Below are 14,849 nucleotides of genomic sequence, written 5' to 3'. Positions count from 1 at the left end.
GCTTACAATTTTACAGTAAGTCCATAAAATGTTAACAAAACATATAATGTAGAGAGAAGAACATAATACCAAAATCGCACAACCACTTGACCCTCAGAAACAACTTTCGTCAACAATCATAACATCTGTGAGATGCAACTCCAACATATGATGGGTAGAAACAATGTATAAAATAGTAGGGACCACTAAAGCTAGGTTGGGTCCGAAATGAGCCATTGTAGAAATGTTTGAAAATTGTTGACCCGGTTAGCCATTTATATAACCAGTTGCATGACTCAAACTAAAACAAATATTGTATAGAACACATAAGCAAACATTCCGATAGCCATCCACTGTACAAAGCAATAAGACAAGTCTGTAGAATAGAGAATAATAAACAAGAAAGAGTAGATTTGGGATGAACGTTGACATGATAATTGATAAACAAATAGATTTGCTGAAATCACTAATATGCAATTTCTAAAGCCGTTGTCCAATATACAATTTTAGCAAAAATCCTTCCATCCAACTTGTAATCTAAAGATAACATGATATAATTAATTGGCAGCAACCCAACCAAGGAAATTAATTAATTAAGAACAAGTTTCAATTTTAACAAACCGAAACTGTACAATAAGCAAGTAAGTATATCAACACTGCTTGAATCCCGTGTTGAAAAGGACATGAAAATTTTTTTTATCTACATCTCTTATCTCTTTTAACCAAAACCAAATCCTTCATTGGCTTCATGAATTGCAAGCAGCAGCCTCTCCTCCAGATGCTCCTTGGAAGGATATTCTGGTAAATCCAACTGATTGAAACTGCATATCCACCAAAAAAACATTTTATTATATGTGGGATTAAGATAATTTAAAATCACGTGAATTTGTATCAAGAAAAATTACCAGGTGTGAGCTGAGGGCAAATGGTCAGGTCGTCCATATGCTTTGTGAATCTGAAACTTTTGAGATCCAGAGATGCCTTGCAAAGCACTGAATCCTTCTAAAGGCACCTGCAACAACAACAACAACAACAAAAATATATATATATATATATATATATATATATATATATATATATATATATATAGAATGATTAGGCACTGAATCCATTTATTATTTAAGTTGTTGCCAAAATATGAATATACCTTTGAGGTACCAGTGACAAATTGCAAGAGACGGGCTTTGTCTTCTTTGCTGAAAGCTTGAGCAACCTCCCAAAACCACTGGATAACCGGAGATGCAGCACTATACCCAGAATACTCTGTATTGGCCTTCATGTCATCCACTGAAAAACAACCATATTAAACATGCATGTTTATGGTTTGTTAGTTGGAAATAGAATGAAGAAAGAAAAAGTCTTACAGTCAATATCTGGAAGGCCACTAATCAAGAGCTCCAACTCCTTATCATGAAAGATGGATATCAAGTCGCGGGGAATCAACTCCGTAAAACCTTCCAAGAAAGCATTGATTTGAGGGCGTATGGCTGTCGTTAATCTATGCTCCGCAATCAAATCCACGTATTTATGTTTGTTTTCCTCCGTCACTCGAATATTTCTTCCACCAGGGATCAGCTCGTAATCCGTCACCTATTATTATATATATCATATATCATTCATAAATCCATTAACATTACATTCTAAAACCTAACTTCTCTTTTACCTCTGTTCTTTCGCACAATATCAGCTTTTCTTCATCCGCATCGATACTAAATGTTAGATCCAGAATATCACTGATATCATTCTGCACAAAAAACCAACACAACTTGTTCAATAATATATCTACTATTTCCTCAAATGTTATATATACCTCTAGCATCCACTTCAAGTTCTTGAAGTAACCCGGATCAATGGCTTCAATATCATGGTATGTCACTTTCACACCGAGGATGTGCTTGTAGAACGATCTTGTGAAATGAACATCAAGCAACTGACCATCAAACAGTGCTTTCCCAACCTACAACACAACACAAATCCATAAGCTACATACAGAAAGAACAACAACGAAAAACAAATAGCAACAACTTACCACTCTTCCAACAAACTTGAAGTATGAGAGATGTTCTGTCTGATAAACGGAATTAGGGTTTGGCTGGAATGTTGAGTCGTTGCCAACAGTTGTAAACAGCAGAGCTCCCTTGTCGAAAATAACCCTTGATAAAAGCTGATACCATTCCCTTGTAAGTCCACCTGCATCAATCCCTTCTTCTCCTTGGAAGTGAACAGTCAGCCTACCCTTGAGATCTTGCGTGGATCTCATCCGCAGCTGATTATATGAATCTTCAAGTATGTATGCGCGTCTTACAGAGATTCTCAAAGGACTGTGATGGTGATCATGTTGATGTTTGATTTTTGATCTAAAATGAGACCGCTTGTTGTCGAAATCAATAAAACGGGGGACCTTCAGCATAAGGGAGAAGGATTTTTCAAGCAGTCCAGGGTTTTGGCGGATGAATGCATTCAGAAGCTTCCTATGCTTCTCTGAGAACTTGACAAACACCACATGCTTCTCATCAACTTTTGAAGTCGTCGCCTCTTCCATAATACCGAAATCCTGTGGACTCCCAGGGTGCAGCTTCTCACACATAACAAAGAAAGACTCGATATATGGCAAGATGTTCTGAGTGCCAGCTGGAAGTGGAGGCATTGCACCCGAAGGTCTTGATGTCAATGACTCCGACATATCCGCTGAAGAAGGCGAAGCTGAAGGTGAAGACGCATCTGAATAGCTTTCTATTTTGCTTATGCATGTGCTCAACTCTGTCCACAAAGGCTCTAAAGCTGCATTTATGTTCCCAACAAGAGAAAGGGCCGCAGCTTGATCCGTTTCAGCAACTGTCTCGTCTTTCTCTTGATTATTAAGTGAAGTAACAAGTGAGCTTAATGCCTGTATCACCCTTAAAATTGCTGCTCCATCTGAAGCAGTAGTTGTAATAAGTGCTTTCTCAATTTCACCGAATCGGCGTAATTCATCCATAGCAGATGTTGTAAGATTCTTCATGGCTCCAGCTAGCTCTGTTATGAATAAATGACAGTGATGTGGTGCGATTGTCACCAGCTTCTTCAGTACTTCCGCCACAAGAGCGTATGCATTATCCGACAAACTAAAACAACAAGCTTTATAGTTTAATACAACAAGTTCCCGTATATATATTATGTATGAGCAAAGTGAAGAAATGATCACATACCATTCACGTGCAAGCAATGAGCATAGAAGCCGCAGCTCTGCTTGTGGCAAACTTAGCAGCACAGTGTGGGAGTCATATTCTGTATTAGCACCAGAAGATGAGGGCTTAGAGACATGATCCGCTTTGGGTGATTTGGTATTTGAGCCTGAGCCACCAGCATCATCAGCATTTAATGTGGACATCTGAGCAGGTGATTCTTCAGGAACAGATACGGGAGCAGGAGCTTGCTTGCTTTCCGCATTGTCAATGATCACATCTAACAAGTTCAGCAGCTGAAACACAAACACTTTTTAGTAAAAAAAAAAAAATTATGTATCGAAGATTTTACCAAAAGATGTATCGACTGTGCAAATTCTACCTGCTCAAGATGTGCAATACTTCTCAAATAAAGCGGTTGATTCAAGAGGCTCAACAGCATTGTTATGGCCAAGAAATCCCCCTGCTGCTTTTCTGTTTCATTATCTTCAACAACCATGATGGCTTTTCCATGAGACTTATCAGAAGGAGTATGGGACTCCGGAGGGAATCTGAACTGAAGCAAAAGTTTTGCAACAAATGTATGATTCCTGGCCAAATACGTCAAAGTTTCTAGAACACGGCGTGACACCAATGGAGGGACCCCTAGAAAAAAGAGTAGGATTGATTTTAGCTTCAAAGAATACAAATACAGATGCCATTGACATCATCAATGAATGATAAGATCCTTACCATCAAAGCACTGAGGACGAGAATACATGACATGACTTTGGCATGCATAAAGTCTATATGATGGCTCGGAAGCATTCAAGTTATTTCCAGGCTTTCTTATATCAAGCAACAATAGGTCCATCAATATCTTTACCACAGAAGAACGGGTGTCACCATGAGCACACAAATTCAAGAGCAGTCTCTGGAGCTGAGGTTTATATAGTGGCTGTGGCAAAAACAAACAACAAAAGCTTTAGAGAGAATGTTTAGCATGTATGAATACGGGTGTAAGTAACAAACAAACTGTGACCTGAACTACACGAAGCAACCGAATCATTGCTTTAAGATCTTCTTGGTCAACTAGAGGAGCTCCATCAGTTTCAACAGGCTTACTTCCACTTGACCTACGGGTAATGATCCCACCACTTCTATCCATGCTGGATCCAGCTCCTTCCCCTCTTCTAGAAGACTCACCCCTCCTGCTTCTTGGGAACATACCAAAAAGTGTCCGATTGTAACGACGTGCAAACCTCTCTCGCAACATATTTGCCTCCGCAACAAGAGCAGGTGTCAGATTAGCAAGAACCGCATCAGATGAAGTTAAAAGAACCTGAACATATATATGAACAAACCAAAAGATCAAATAGATGATAACAAGAAACTAAGATTACAGGAAGAGAAAACATACCTCTTCCCTTAGTTCTGAAGGGAATGTGGCTATTATGGATACAGTATCCATCTCCACGGGTTGACCTTCCAATTCTTGGGCTCGGTGAGCACCTTGTGCTTGTTGCTGTGCCAAAACTTCTGCCCGGATGTCTGGAGGAAGTGCTGCAAGGAACTCAGGGTCTATGTCTCCATCGTTTGGTGGTTCGCTGGTTGCAGGTGGCTGTGGCGCCACCGGTCCCTGTCGGCCTGAAAGAACCTCAGCTCGTAGCTCTTCAGGAAGCGCATCCAGAAATGCAGGGTCGATTGGTGCAGAACCAGCAGCAGCAGCATCACGTGGTGCATCCTCAGCAGGATCACTTTGGTCTGTTTCTTGACTAACTTCTGTTACACTATGAAGGGATGCATCTCTCGCGTTTATTGATACATTTGTTCTCCTTGTGGGACCATCGTCATGGCCATCAGCGCTTCCAATTTCAACATCCAAACTCCGAAGGCTTTCTCCTAATGTAGCTCCACTTCCACTGCTTTCTTGGCTCACAGCCTCGACATCCCGCACACCACTATCGTTGTTCTCAAACTGCATATCATGAGGCTGTCCCAAAGTTGCATCTGTGCCCCCTTCTTGAGATTCATCATCTACTGCAGGTGTGCTTCCAGAGCCATTCAAAGGAGGAGGAGGAGGAGGAGGAGGAGGAAGTTGATCATCATTACCAGTACCGCTGCTGCTTTCACCAGCAGTTTCGGTTTCAGTTTCAGGCACCATCCCAGGTGATTCTTGGGACTCGTTTTTCGTCTGCTGACCCTCCTCCACTTTGTCTTGATCAGAGGGCTTCTCAGGAGTCGGACGCCTCAAATGAGAAACCAACAAATCTTCAAGGCCTACAGGGATGCTGGATGCGTTGGACCCACCGCTTTGCTGGTCATCATTCCACATGCTAAGACGGTGTCCATGCTGTCCATGGCGGCCGTTCCTCAAAGACCTGAAAATCGAATCTAACCGCGACGAGGATGACTCTAAATTTCTTTCAATGTGCCCATCACGACCATTATCTACAAACACAAAAAACCAACTTACTTAGCAGACAAGAGAAGGGATTGAGACAGAGAATGAAAGAAAGTTACCTGCTTGTCTGGAAGAGACTGCACGTGATGAAGAAGGCTCCATTAGAAGAGGATGCTGAGACGCAACAGAGCTATCACCTGATCTCCCCAAAAGATTATAGATGGATGTGGTCCGGCCTTGGCGTCTGGAACCAAATACTTCAACAGGCATCACATGGAGGGTATCGTTGGAAAAACTATGGTCTCTACCAAATACCTCAATATGGTCCAATACATTTATGCCATTCATTCCCTCACCCAATCTTAGTATAACTCCACCATCATCGTCTTCGTCGTCTTCATCTTCTTCCTCGATCATGTCCTCGTCAAACTCATCTTCAATTTCATGATCATCTTGATCGGTGTCTGGATGCGGCAAGTGATGGACTTCATCTTCTTCCAGATCATTGTGTCCGTCATCTTCATCCTCATCAACCTCATCTCCTTCATCACCCGACATATCCTCGTCATCTTCATCAAGGCTCTCACGAATATCAGGTTGGATTTCAAATCGTATTCCAACAGAACCAAGTCCATTTTCAAGTCCCCTTGCATCCTCAGAATTTTCATGCATGTAATCATCTTCGCTTGGAGGGGCGAAGCCTCCGTCAATATCCTGATCATGTTCCATGTCATCAGTAACCGCCTCAGATCCGCCATAGGTTTGAACAGTGCTAAAGCCCTCAGCAACTTCAGTAGGTGCGGAGCTTGAATTAGGTAAAGCTGCAGTTTCTGTGGACTGAGATGTATCTATATCACCAGTATGATCCGTTCCCCCAGGTTGGCCATGATCAGGAGCTTTTGTTGAATTCTCACCCTTTGTGGTATTAGCCTCAGCAGCATGAACATGTTCTTTGGTGACCAACTCCAGAACCTTTACAAGCCCTGGTACAATCTTTATGGAATCAGCATGATCCAGATCCAACATTTGAAGAGTCCGTGTAAGCAATCTCACAAGACCCACATCGATAAACGTAACAGAAGCTTCTCCTGAAATTGAAGAGCCGGTAGGCGAGCGGGCAGCCAGTACATCACCAAGCAGATCAACAAAAGCCTGGATATCATTTCCAGGAGGCCTGTGAACTTTACAACTATCAACAAAATCACTGAAGGCGTTATTGATCTCTATGAATATTCTCTTCCTTGCTTCTGTGGAACGCACGCAAGCAGCCACCAACAACTGGCTGGCTCTGCCTGCTAGCTTGTGCCTCCAGTCTGCATCCGACTTCTTTTCCCTTTTGGAACTCCTCAGGTGAGGAAGAAACTTACAAAGAATGTGGTGAAATATGCCCCCACCATGACCATGACTGCTGCTAACTTCAGCATCTTTTCGTAACAGAACATGAACAGATGGACCATACATTAACAGAATTTCCTTCAAGAGCTTCAATATGAATACAACCTTAGCCAAAGATGCAGATGATTCCTGGCCATTATCTCCGTTCTCTTCGGTTGCTGAGGCAATAGCTTTTCCCTTACTCTTACTTAAAGCAACATCAATTTCCATATCAGCCACCGAAGAACCCTCTGCCTTGTCTTCTGGAGGAGGTACAAAAGTAATAACTGATTCCAAAAGCAGCTCAATTACTGTAACAAAACTTTGAGGAGGCTTCCGATGAACTTTTGCATTCTTAGCATTTCCCTCGGGTAGTTTGGCATTACCCAATGTCAACTTACCATCAGTTTGAGGAGTTTGTGGCTTATCTTTTTCTTCTCCTCTCTCTTTATCTTTCTCCTTCTCTTTTTCTTTAACCTTATCCTTCTCACGGTCTTTTAGCAAGACAACATACGGCCGCTCACCAACCATTTCAATTTGGCACACAGATCGTGCAGCCCGCATAAAAACCACAGGATCCCTTGAGATGACAGAAGTCAGATTTAACAAAAAATTACGGGGTGTGAGCCTTCCGTTAGACTGTCGGTTGGCAGCTGTCAGAATACTATGGCGGATTTCACTTTCCATGGCCTGTTGGAGAGTCTGTGGATCTTCAAGAATATGGCGAATAATAGTAGCAGCAACATTATCAAACCCAACAAACAGACTGCTTGTAGGCAAAGATAACAGCAAAGGCAAACCCCCAGCATCTAAAAAGCTAACAGCAACAGAGTGAGTTCTTGTAAGTGTAGAGCAGAGTTGCAGAACAGCATGGATCGTTTCAGCAGGAAGCTGCTTCGTTAAATACCCACATGATATCTCAACAAACCTCTTCTGTTCATCCACATCAATATGCTTTGAGGATAATCCCATGGACTTATTTTGCTTGTCCTCATCGATCACAACAACAGAATTCTGGTTGCCCACATCCTCTTTCTTCAACAACTCTGAAATATCAGCATTCAACTTTTGATCAACCTGCGCCAGCCTGTCGATAGCAAGAAAAGCGGCTGTCACCCATTTAGGAACAATCAGTTTCTCATTGGAGTTCCACTCCGACAAAAGATCTGCTGCAACCTTAACCAGACCACTCTTGGAAGCAACTTCTCTTGCATCCTTATCCTCGTTAAGAATCAAAGCGAGGACATGAAAGAGGGAGGATAGCATGTTGTTCTTTCCACCATCAGCATTGGCACTGCAAAGCTTCACCTGTTCTAGAATAAACGATATAACATTGGACCTGTATCGACCTTCATCTTGAGAGCATATCATTGCAAGAAGATCCCGAACCGGAAAGGCAAGAGAATCCTTCATTTCTAGAAGCTTTTTGCAAGTAGACAGCAGGTCATCAACAGGGGGCAGCTGCACGGTTTCCTCTTCAATCTGTTGACTACTTTCATTTGTAGTAGCTTCTTTTGTGTCTGTTCCAGAATTACCAAGAGACATAGCAAGTGCACGAGCAAGTTCATCATCTTCTTGAACTTCTTCTGGATGTGAGAACAGCCACTCCATTGCCAACTCCACGCTGTTTGACCCCACCTGTCTCAGAGCCTCCTCTGCTCGAGCTCTGGAAAATCCCATTTCTACAATTGTGGATATAGTTGTTTCATTTGGGGGAGGACCAGAGGGACGTGATCCTGTACTGCTTACACTTCTAACTTCAACCCCAGAGAAAACATGACGAATAATAGATATCAAGGTAGCAATGAAATCGTCACTACAGTCGGTGAATTGTTGATGTGTCCATACAGGGAGAACAGCTTTCAGAATCATGGATTGAAGAACCTTCACGAAAACTTCCGCATCACGTGGAAAAGCAATATCGCCAGTTACAAGGGGCTGTGTAAGAAAATGTTTCGTGAATGGCGACAGAATAAAAGATGATGTGACCAGATGATCCATGAGTTTGCCATAACTGGCTAAAGGACCATCGATCCACGAACGAACTGTTTCTTCTGATTCATGCTTTGGAGTTCCTTCATCGGTATCCATTGGAGATGCAGGCGTCCTGTTGACTGTGAATAGCAACTCACTGGTAGCTTCAAATGTGGTGAGAACCGACTGAAGCACACCACGACCATATAAACAATTCAATAGAACAGGGTTGCAGGTGTCAGGCTTTTCCAGGAGAATCCCATCGATGAAGTCTATGACCTTGCCCAGGTAACGACACTTTGGTGACCAGGATGATACCGATCCAGAAGGCTTCATGTGACCTTCAAAGTTCATGTGATCCAATGTGATGGAAGCAAATGTAGAAGCCACTGATCTTGAAGCAGGCGAAACTGTCACCATGTCATCTCGTCTTCTGGAAGGAAGCAACATTGCTTTCCCAAGCTCTTGGAACAGATGTGTGATGTGCAGAGAGAGTGACCTCATCATATCACAACAAGAAGAATAATAGGATCTATGCTTGTCAACTTCCCTTGAACCAACACTGGCACTAGCAACATCTGATTGGTGAACCCCTCCAAGATGTAGGGCTGAAGGACCATCTGTTCGTTGTGGAACACCAGACGCGTGGGTAAGATCGCGATACAGAGTGATCAAATCAAAAAACTGGGATTCGAAACTCCATCCGGACATCCTTCTTCTCAATAAAGGATCAAGAAACTGCCTGAAGGAATTGAATCTTTGCTCCTCGGATTCTGATGCATTGGATTCGGAGGGTCTTGATCTGTCACTGTCATCATCGGTTTCAAATTTGGCATCTTCAAGCAGTGCAATCTGCCATAAAATCTCACGGTGAGTACGCCCGATATCTTCTAAAACATCCTTGCTATCGTTTCCAAATTCTTGAAGCAATGCCGTGACCCATCGGTTGTCTTTAGAAGCAGCAAGAAACAGAAGGAATTCAACAAGAAAAAGCGAAGGGAAAACTCCAGCATCTGGAGTCGCTTTGGGGTCGAGCAGAAAGGATCCAGAAAGAACACCAAATCCTGTCAGAGTTGTCTTGAGATAATCACGAAGAGCAGAACAAAAGGCACGTGCTAATGGAGCAGAGTGATGTTGCGTAAAACTCTTGAAAACCATGGTGCTATGCAAAGCAATCGACATCCCTTCTGATGACTGTGTTATACTTGGTCTTAACAAAAGCTTCAACAAAGCTTCGATCCCCTCTTTTTCAACAAACAGCCTGCACGTTTCAGCATTCTCCATTGTTCTATGAACCAAGACCATCACATGAAAGATGCATAACTGGATAAACTGCTCATCACCAACTCCTTCAGAAACCGAATCCGCAGCAGCAACAAGAACCGGACCTACATTTTCCTTATCTTCCATGTCCATATCCATAGAATTACTCTCATTGTTAACTTTCCCCAGTTTTCCTCTGCCCTTACCATCCTCAATGGAAGCAATTTTATTAACAATCTGAATGATCATGTCTACACCGGTACCTCTGAGTGAAGCAACATGACGCAAAAGCTCCTCAACAGCATTCGCCAAAGGCACAATTCCATCATTCATTGCAAGTACATATTTCTTATCGGTGAAAATATCAACCAGAAACTTCAATGCTGAAGTTTCTCTAACAGACTCTAGGCCTTTGGTGTTAAGACAGATAGCCCCAATACCATTGGGAACACAAGTAAGAGCTTTTGAAGAAGGTACAACTCCAGCTTTCACCGACTCTAGAAACGCGTCTGGAAGGCCTAATTCATCCAACGAAGCATAACAGGTGGGGTCTTTATGGATCATTTCACTCATGACAGTGACAGCTGCGGAATAGATATCACCTCCAAACTTATCCACATTTCCAAAGATCATGGAAAGAGTGGCAGGCAACGAAACATCATGACCCCCTTGAGGTCTTGTAGAATTTGCTGGGGCGTAAGTAGCAGAGCCAAGTGCTTTCAATAAAACCCTAATGAGCCGCTTCTGAGAATACAGCCAGTCAACATTAGTGTTTGAGGACTCCCCGATGCTCATCGAAGTATTGTCATCTCCTATTTCTGAACCAATCACCCTACCTACTTCTATCTGCAATCTGTTGGTTAGAAGCTCTACCCCTCCCAAATCTTTAAACAGAGTCACAGCCGAATTGCTGTAATCCATGAGCTTTTGCAGTGTCTTCACAGCTAAACAGACGAGATGCATGTGCGAAGGATCCGAGTCCTCTAAAAGAGGTAAAAAAGTCGGAACCATTCCTGATCCCCGTATAACACTCCCGGAACTTGATGTGGATATGACATGAAGCAAATAGAACTGAAGAAGTGCCTCAACGAATGCGATGGACGAGGGATCACTAGAGTTGCTCAAAGACGAAATCGCCCTTTGCAGCACGTTAAGAAGAATCATGCGGTTTCCACCAGCAAAACTGATGCTTGAACCACTCAGAATGCGTGCCCTTTCATGAGAAGATGAATATGCAGCCAGCTGGGATCCTAGAGCATGCATTGCAAGCGTACGAATTGTTCCAGGTATCGTATCTTCAGATTTCACTAGTCTGATCAGCTCATTTGTATACTCCGGCTCATTAGCAAAAAAGGACACCAGCTCATCATGTGAATCACTTGACTGAACAAGAACTATAAAAGCAAGAAGGCATATCTTGCTGTATAGCCTGCAGATTCTTGGAGAACGAAACGCGTGAGCATATCTAACCCTAGTCAGCAATGAGAACCTGTGCTCAGGGAGCACACTATACTGCTCAATCAACAGCTTCATCAAAGACAAATCATCCTCCTTACGCAAGTGAAGATCAGGGATGTGAATAACACTTGTGCTGGTAGATGTAGCATCACCACCATGCAACTCAAAATAGAGAGTGGACCCCACACGGTTTTGAGAATTGTCGTTTTCGGTTTGTACATCAGATGGAAACAGGGTTAGACCTTCATCTTGGGTTCTTTCATTTAACATAACACATGAGTATAACCCCAGACCCTCTTCCTTGCTTCCCCATCCTTGCGCTAATGATAGAAGACAGCTGTTTATTGAACCGCATCCTACCAGCTTCCCACTTGCATGAAGTTTTGAGGGATTTATTTTCACCAATGCAGAAAGAGTCTCCAAGGTTGCAATGACAACCTCGGGGTCTGCTGATGCAAGCAACAGCTTGAAATGCTGAACAAACAAACCAACCCTTAGAGACAAATATATACATATCATACAATGTAACTGATAAAGAGCAACGGTATATACCTCTAAACCATCAAAGGAACTTTTGTTGTGACAATTCTCTAGAATTATTTGCATGACACGCAGAATCTGAAGAACAGATTGTTTAGGGAAAGGGGCATCATCTTCTAAAGGATCTGCTAAAAGAAGGTCTTTCCTGCTAGACAAGTATGTCTTGAAGTATGTATCAAAATGCAGAAACAGTGGCCTCCAATGATGAAAATTTCCCTGATAACAATCACATGGTTAAGCAAACTACAGGCAGTATATAAACCCAAAAGGTGGCACAGGGTAAGGGTATGAATATGATCTTATCACCTTGCTGTACTCCCAGTGGAAACCTGAAAGAGGGATTGCTATGTCTTGCAATGGACACAGAATCACCTTGTCGATGAATGCCTTCACTTTTGGGGGCTGCAAAAAAATGACACGGTTAACGTAGTAAAGACGAGAAATACAAAATACAAGCGAATAAATAATCTTCTGCAAGCATCACAAGAATCTAATATCCTACTGATAAGTATAGCCTTATTTTCATTAGATACCACATTATGATCCCCCAACCCCTGTATGAAAGGAACCAAAATGAAGAATTTCCCCTCTTTCGTTATGTTGCCCTAAATATATCAGGGTAACACCTATGTCAATTGTGGTGTATAATCTTATGCTACAGGATGCATATATACTTACAAAAAGAATTAGGTTTTAAAAAGTTCAACAAAAATGCAGCCCTTTAGGAAGGAAACAAGATAAAAGAACCAATGAATACAAAACTACAGTAAAGCAAAGTATTTGAAGCAACAATTTTATGACACAAGGGTAGAAAATGCGCATAAAATCTTGAAATCTACTTCAAGCACATGCATCCCATTCATATCTTCCAAAAGTACACAAACAAGGGTCATATAACTACTAACAGGTAATCCTTAGATCATGCTATTAGAACTCATCATGGCTTCAACAATTACTAATTTGATTGTGGATAAACTAGGGATCAACAAGAGCACAGAAGTTAACAAGTCATAATTTTGCTATAAAGAAAAGCATCCCCAAAAACTAGCCCTAATATGATATTTATTAATCAATCACATTCATACACTACAAGAAACCCCACAAAATCTTTCAATGATGTTGTTCTATATCAGATAATATGATTAAACGCCACTGTAACTGCATCACAAGTAAGAATCAACGACAACACAGTTACTTTTGTACTTAAAACTTGGATTTTAAAACATCCAGGGAAGAAAAAGCATAACTCCAACAACATTTGAAAGGAAGTCCACATCTATTTACATTTGGACTTTTGGAGAGTATTAGTTTTTGAATCAAAGCTCAAATTGTTGATTTTTTTTAATTGGTAAGCCTAAAAACTACAAACCCTAAATACAATGTAGATCCAGTGACACTTGAAACTGTACCTGAATGCATACAATTACTATATGTAGCAAGGCGAACCCTTCTAGTCACGTTATTTAAATCACAGAGTACCCTACCTCCACATCAATTAATTAATTATCAACATAAGAACTTCGAAACAATAACCACCAACAGAACGCAGCCCTAACTTCAACCAATAAACCAAATTCAACACCAAAAACAAGAAACCCCCAATAAAACCACGCATAAACACTTCACGGAAGCGAAGAATTACTAAAAGGGGGCAAAAATCTTACAGTCTCGGAGTCAAGTTTAACATTCGGACCGATAGGTCCTTCACCGGATAAAAGCTGCCGTAACCTCGACGGCAAGCTCGATCTTAGGGTACCCGCCATAAGATTCACAAACCTTCTTCTTTACTCCTCTACACTCCTTTATACTGCAAAAACAAAACAAAAAATATCAATTTGATATGAAACAGTCAAACAAATCGAGGATAATCGATTAAATCATACAGAAAAACAAGAGGGCGGGACAGATTGACCTAGTTGTGTAGAGATTAACAAGGGATTCATAAACATCAAAGTAAATTGAAAATCAAGAAAGAGAGTAAAAGGGTTTATGTGTAAGAGAAATGAGGCCCCAGAAGCCCAAAGAGTATAGAGAAAAGGGTTCTGTTGGTGGATGTGTTTGGGTTAACCCTCGAATCGGAGAAGAGAGCTGCTTTTTATACAGAAGGGCAGTCCTCTCCCTCTTTTCTACACTCGATGTGAAATTGAAGGGCGGTTTTTGCACTACGGTCCATAGGGTGGGTCTTTTCACATGAGTAAAATTACATATTTCGTCCTTTCTCCTTACAGAGGATGTGAATGTGAAATGCTATAGTAATTCGATCCATTGATTATCGTCTTATTTGAACATTTTATTTTTATGTTAGTTTTGTTATGTTGGTTTTGGGTTAGGGTATATCTTTAAAGAGTTATATATATATATATATATATATATATATATATATATATATATATATATATATATATATATATAGAGAGAGAGAGAGATAGGTTATATCAAGAACACTCGAAAGGTTGAGAACGAGAACAAATTTCGACCATCTAATTACTTAGATCTATGGCTAATATGTAAGGGGTCATTTCTGTAAATATCAAAACTAAATATCTTAAAATGTAAATAAAAATACATCAAAGGTTATTAAGGTAAATTCAAATGGCTTAATTTTGGTAAGTGTAAGTAAGAAAATAATATAAATCCAATTTCCTTAAATTTGGCTTGATATCTGAATGTTGGTTTTGCGTGTTTGGGAGGCGACCCTTGTTCTTGGCACATAA

General features: G+C 41.2%; 1 protein-coding gene across 1 annotated transcript; it reads right to left on the bottom strand.

The window, feature by feature from the left end:
* Nucleotides 1-410: 410 nt before the first annotated feature.
* On the bottom strand, nucleotides 411-14,266 carry LOC145004281 (E3 ubiquitin-protein ligase UPL2-like). The gene is made up of 17 exons (XM_078963514.1): nucleotides 14,048-14,266; nucleotides 13,800-13,942; nucleotides 12,442-12,537; nucleotides 12,148-12,351; nucleotides 5,646-12,069; nucleotides 4,543-5,573; nucleotides 4,165-4,464; nucleotides 3,876-4,080; nucleotides 3,526-3,788; nucleotides 3,168-3,439; nucleotides 2,009-3,083; nucleotides 1,790-1,936; nucleotides 1,643-1,723; nucleotides 1,344-1,569; nucleotides 1,127-1,266; nucleotides 885-991; nucleotides 411-800 (listed from the first exon to the last, which is right to left on the bottom strand). The coding sequence occupies exons 2-17, from the start codon at nucleotides 13,896-13,898 to the stop codon at nucleotides 698-700; spliced, it is 10,773 nt and encodes a 3,590-aa protein (XP_078819640.1). The 5' UTR covers nucleotides 13,899-13,942; nucleotides 14,048-14,266; the 3' UTR covers nucleotides 411-697.
* Between the last annotated feature and the right edge of the window lie 583 nt (nucleotides 14,267-14,849).

The sequence above is a fragment of the Lactuca saligna genome, chromosome 1, assembly GCF_052625555.1.
Source record: "Lactuca saligna cultivar CGN05327 chromosome 1, ASM5262555v1, whole genome shotgun sequence".
Lineage (NCBI taxonomy): Eukaryota > Viridiplantae > Streptophyta > Magnoliopsida > Asterales > Asteraceae > Lactuca > Lactuca saligna.
This window is presented reverse-complemented; position numbering and strand designations above follow the sequence as displayed.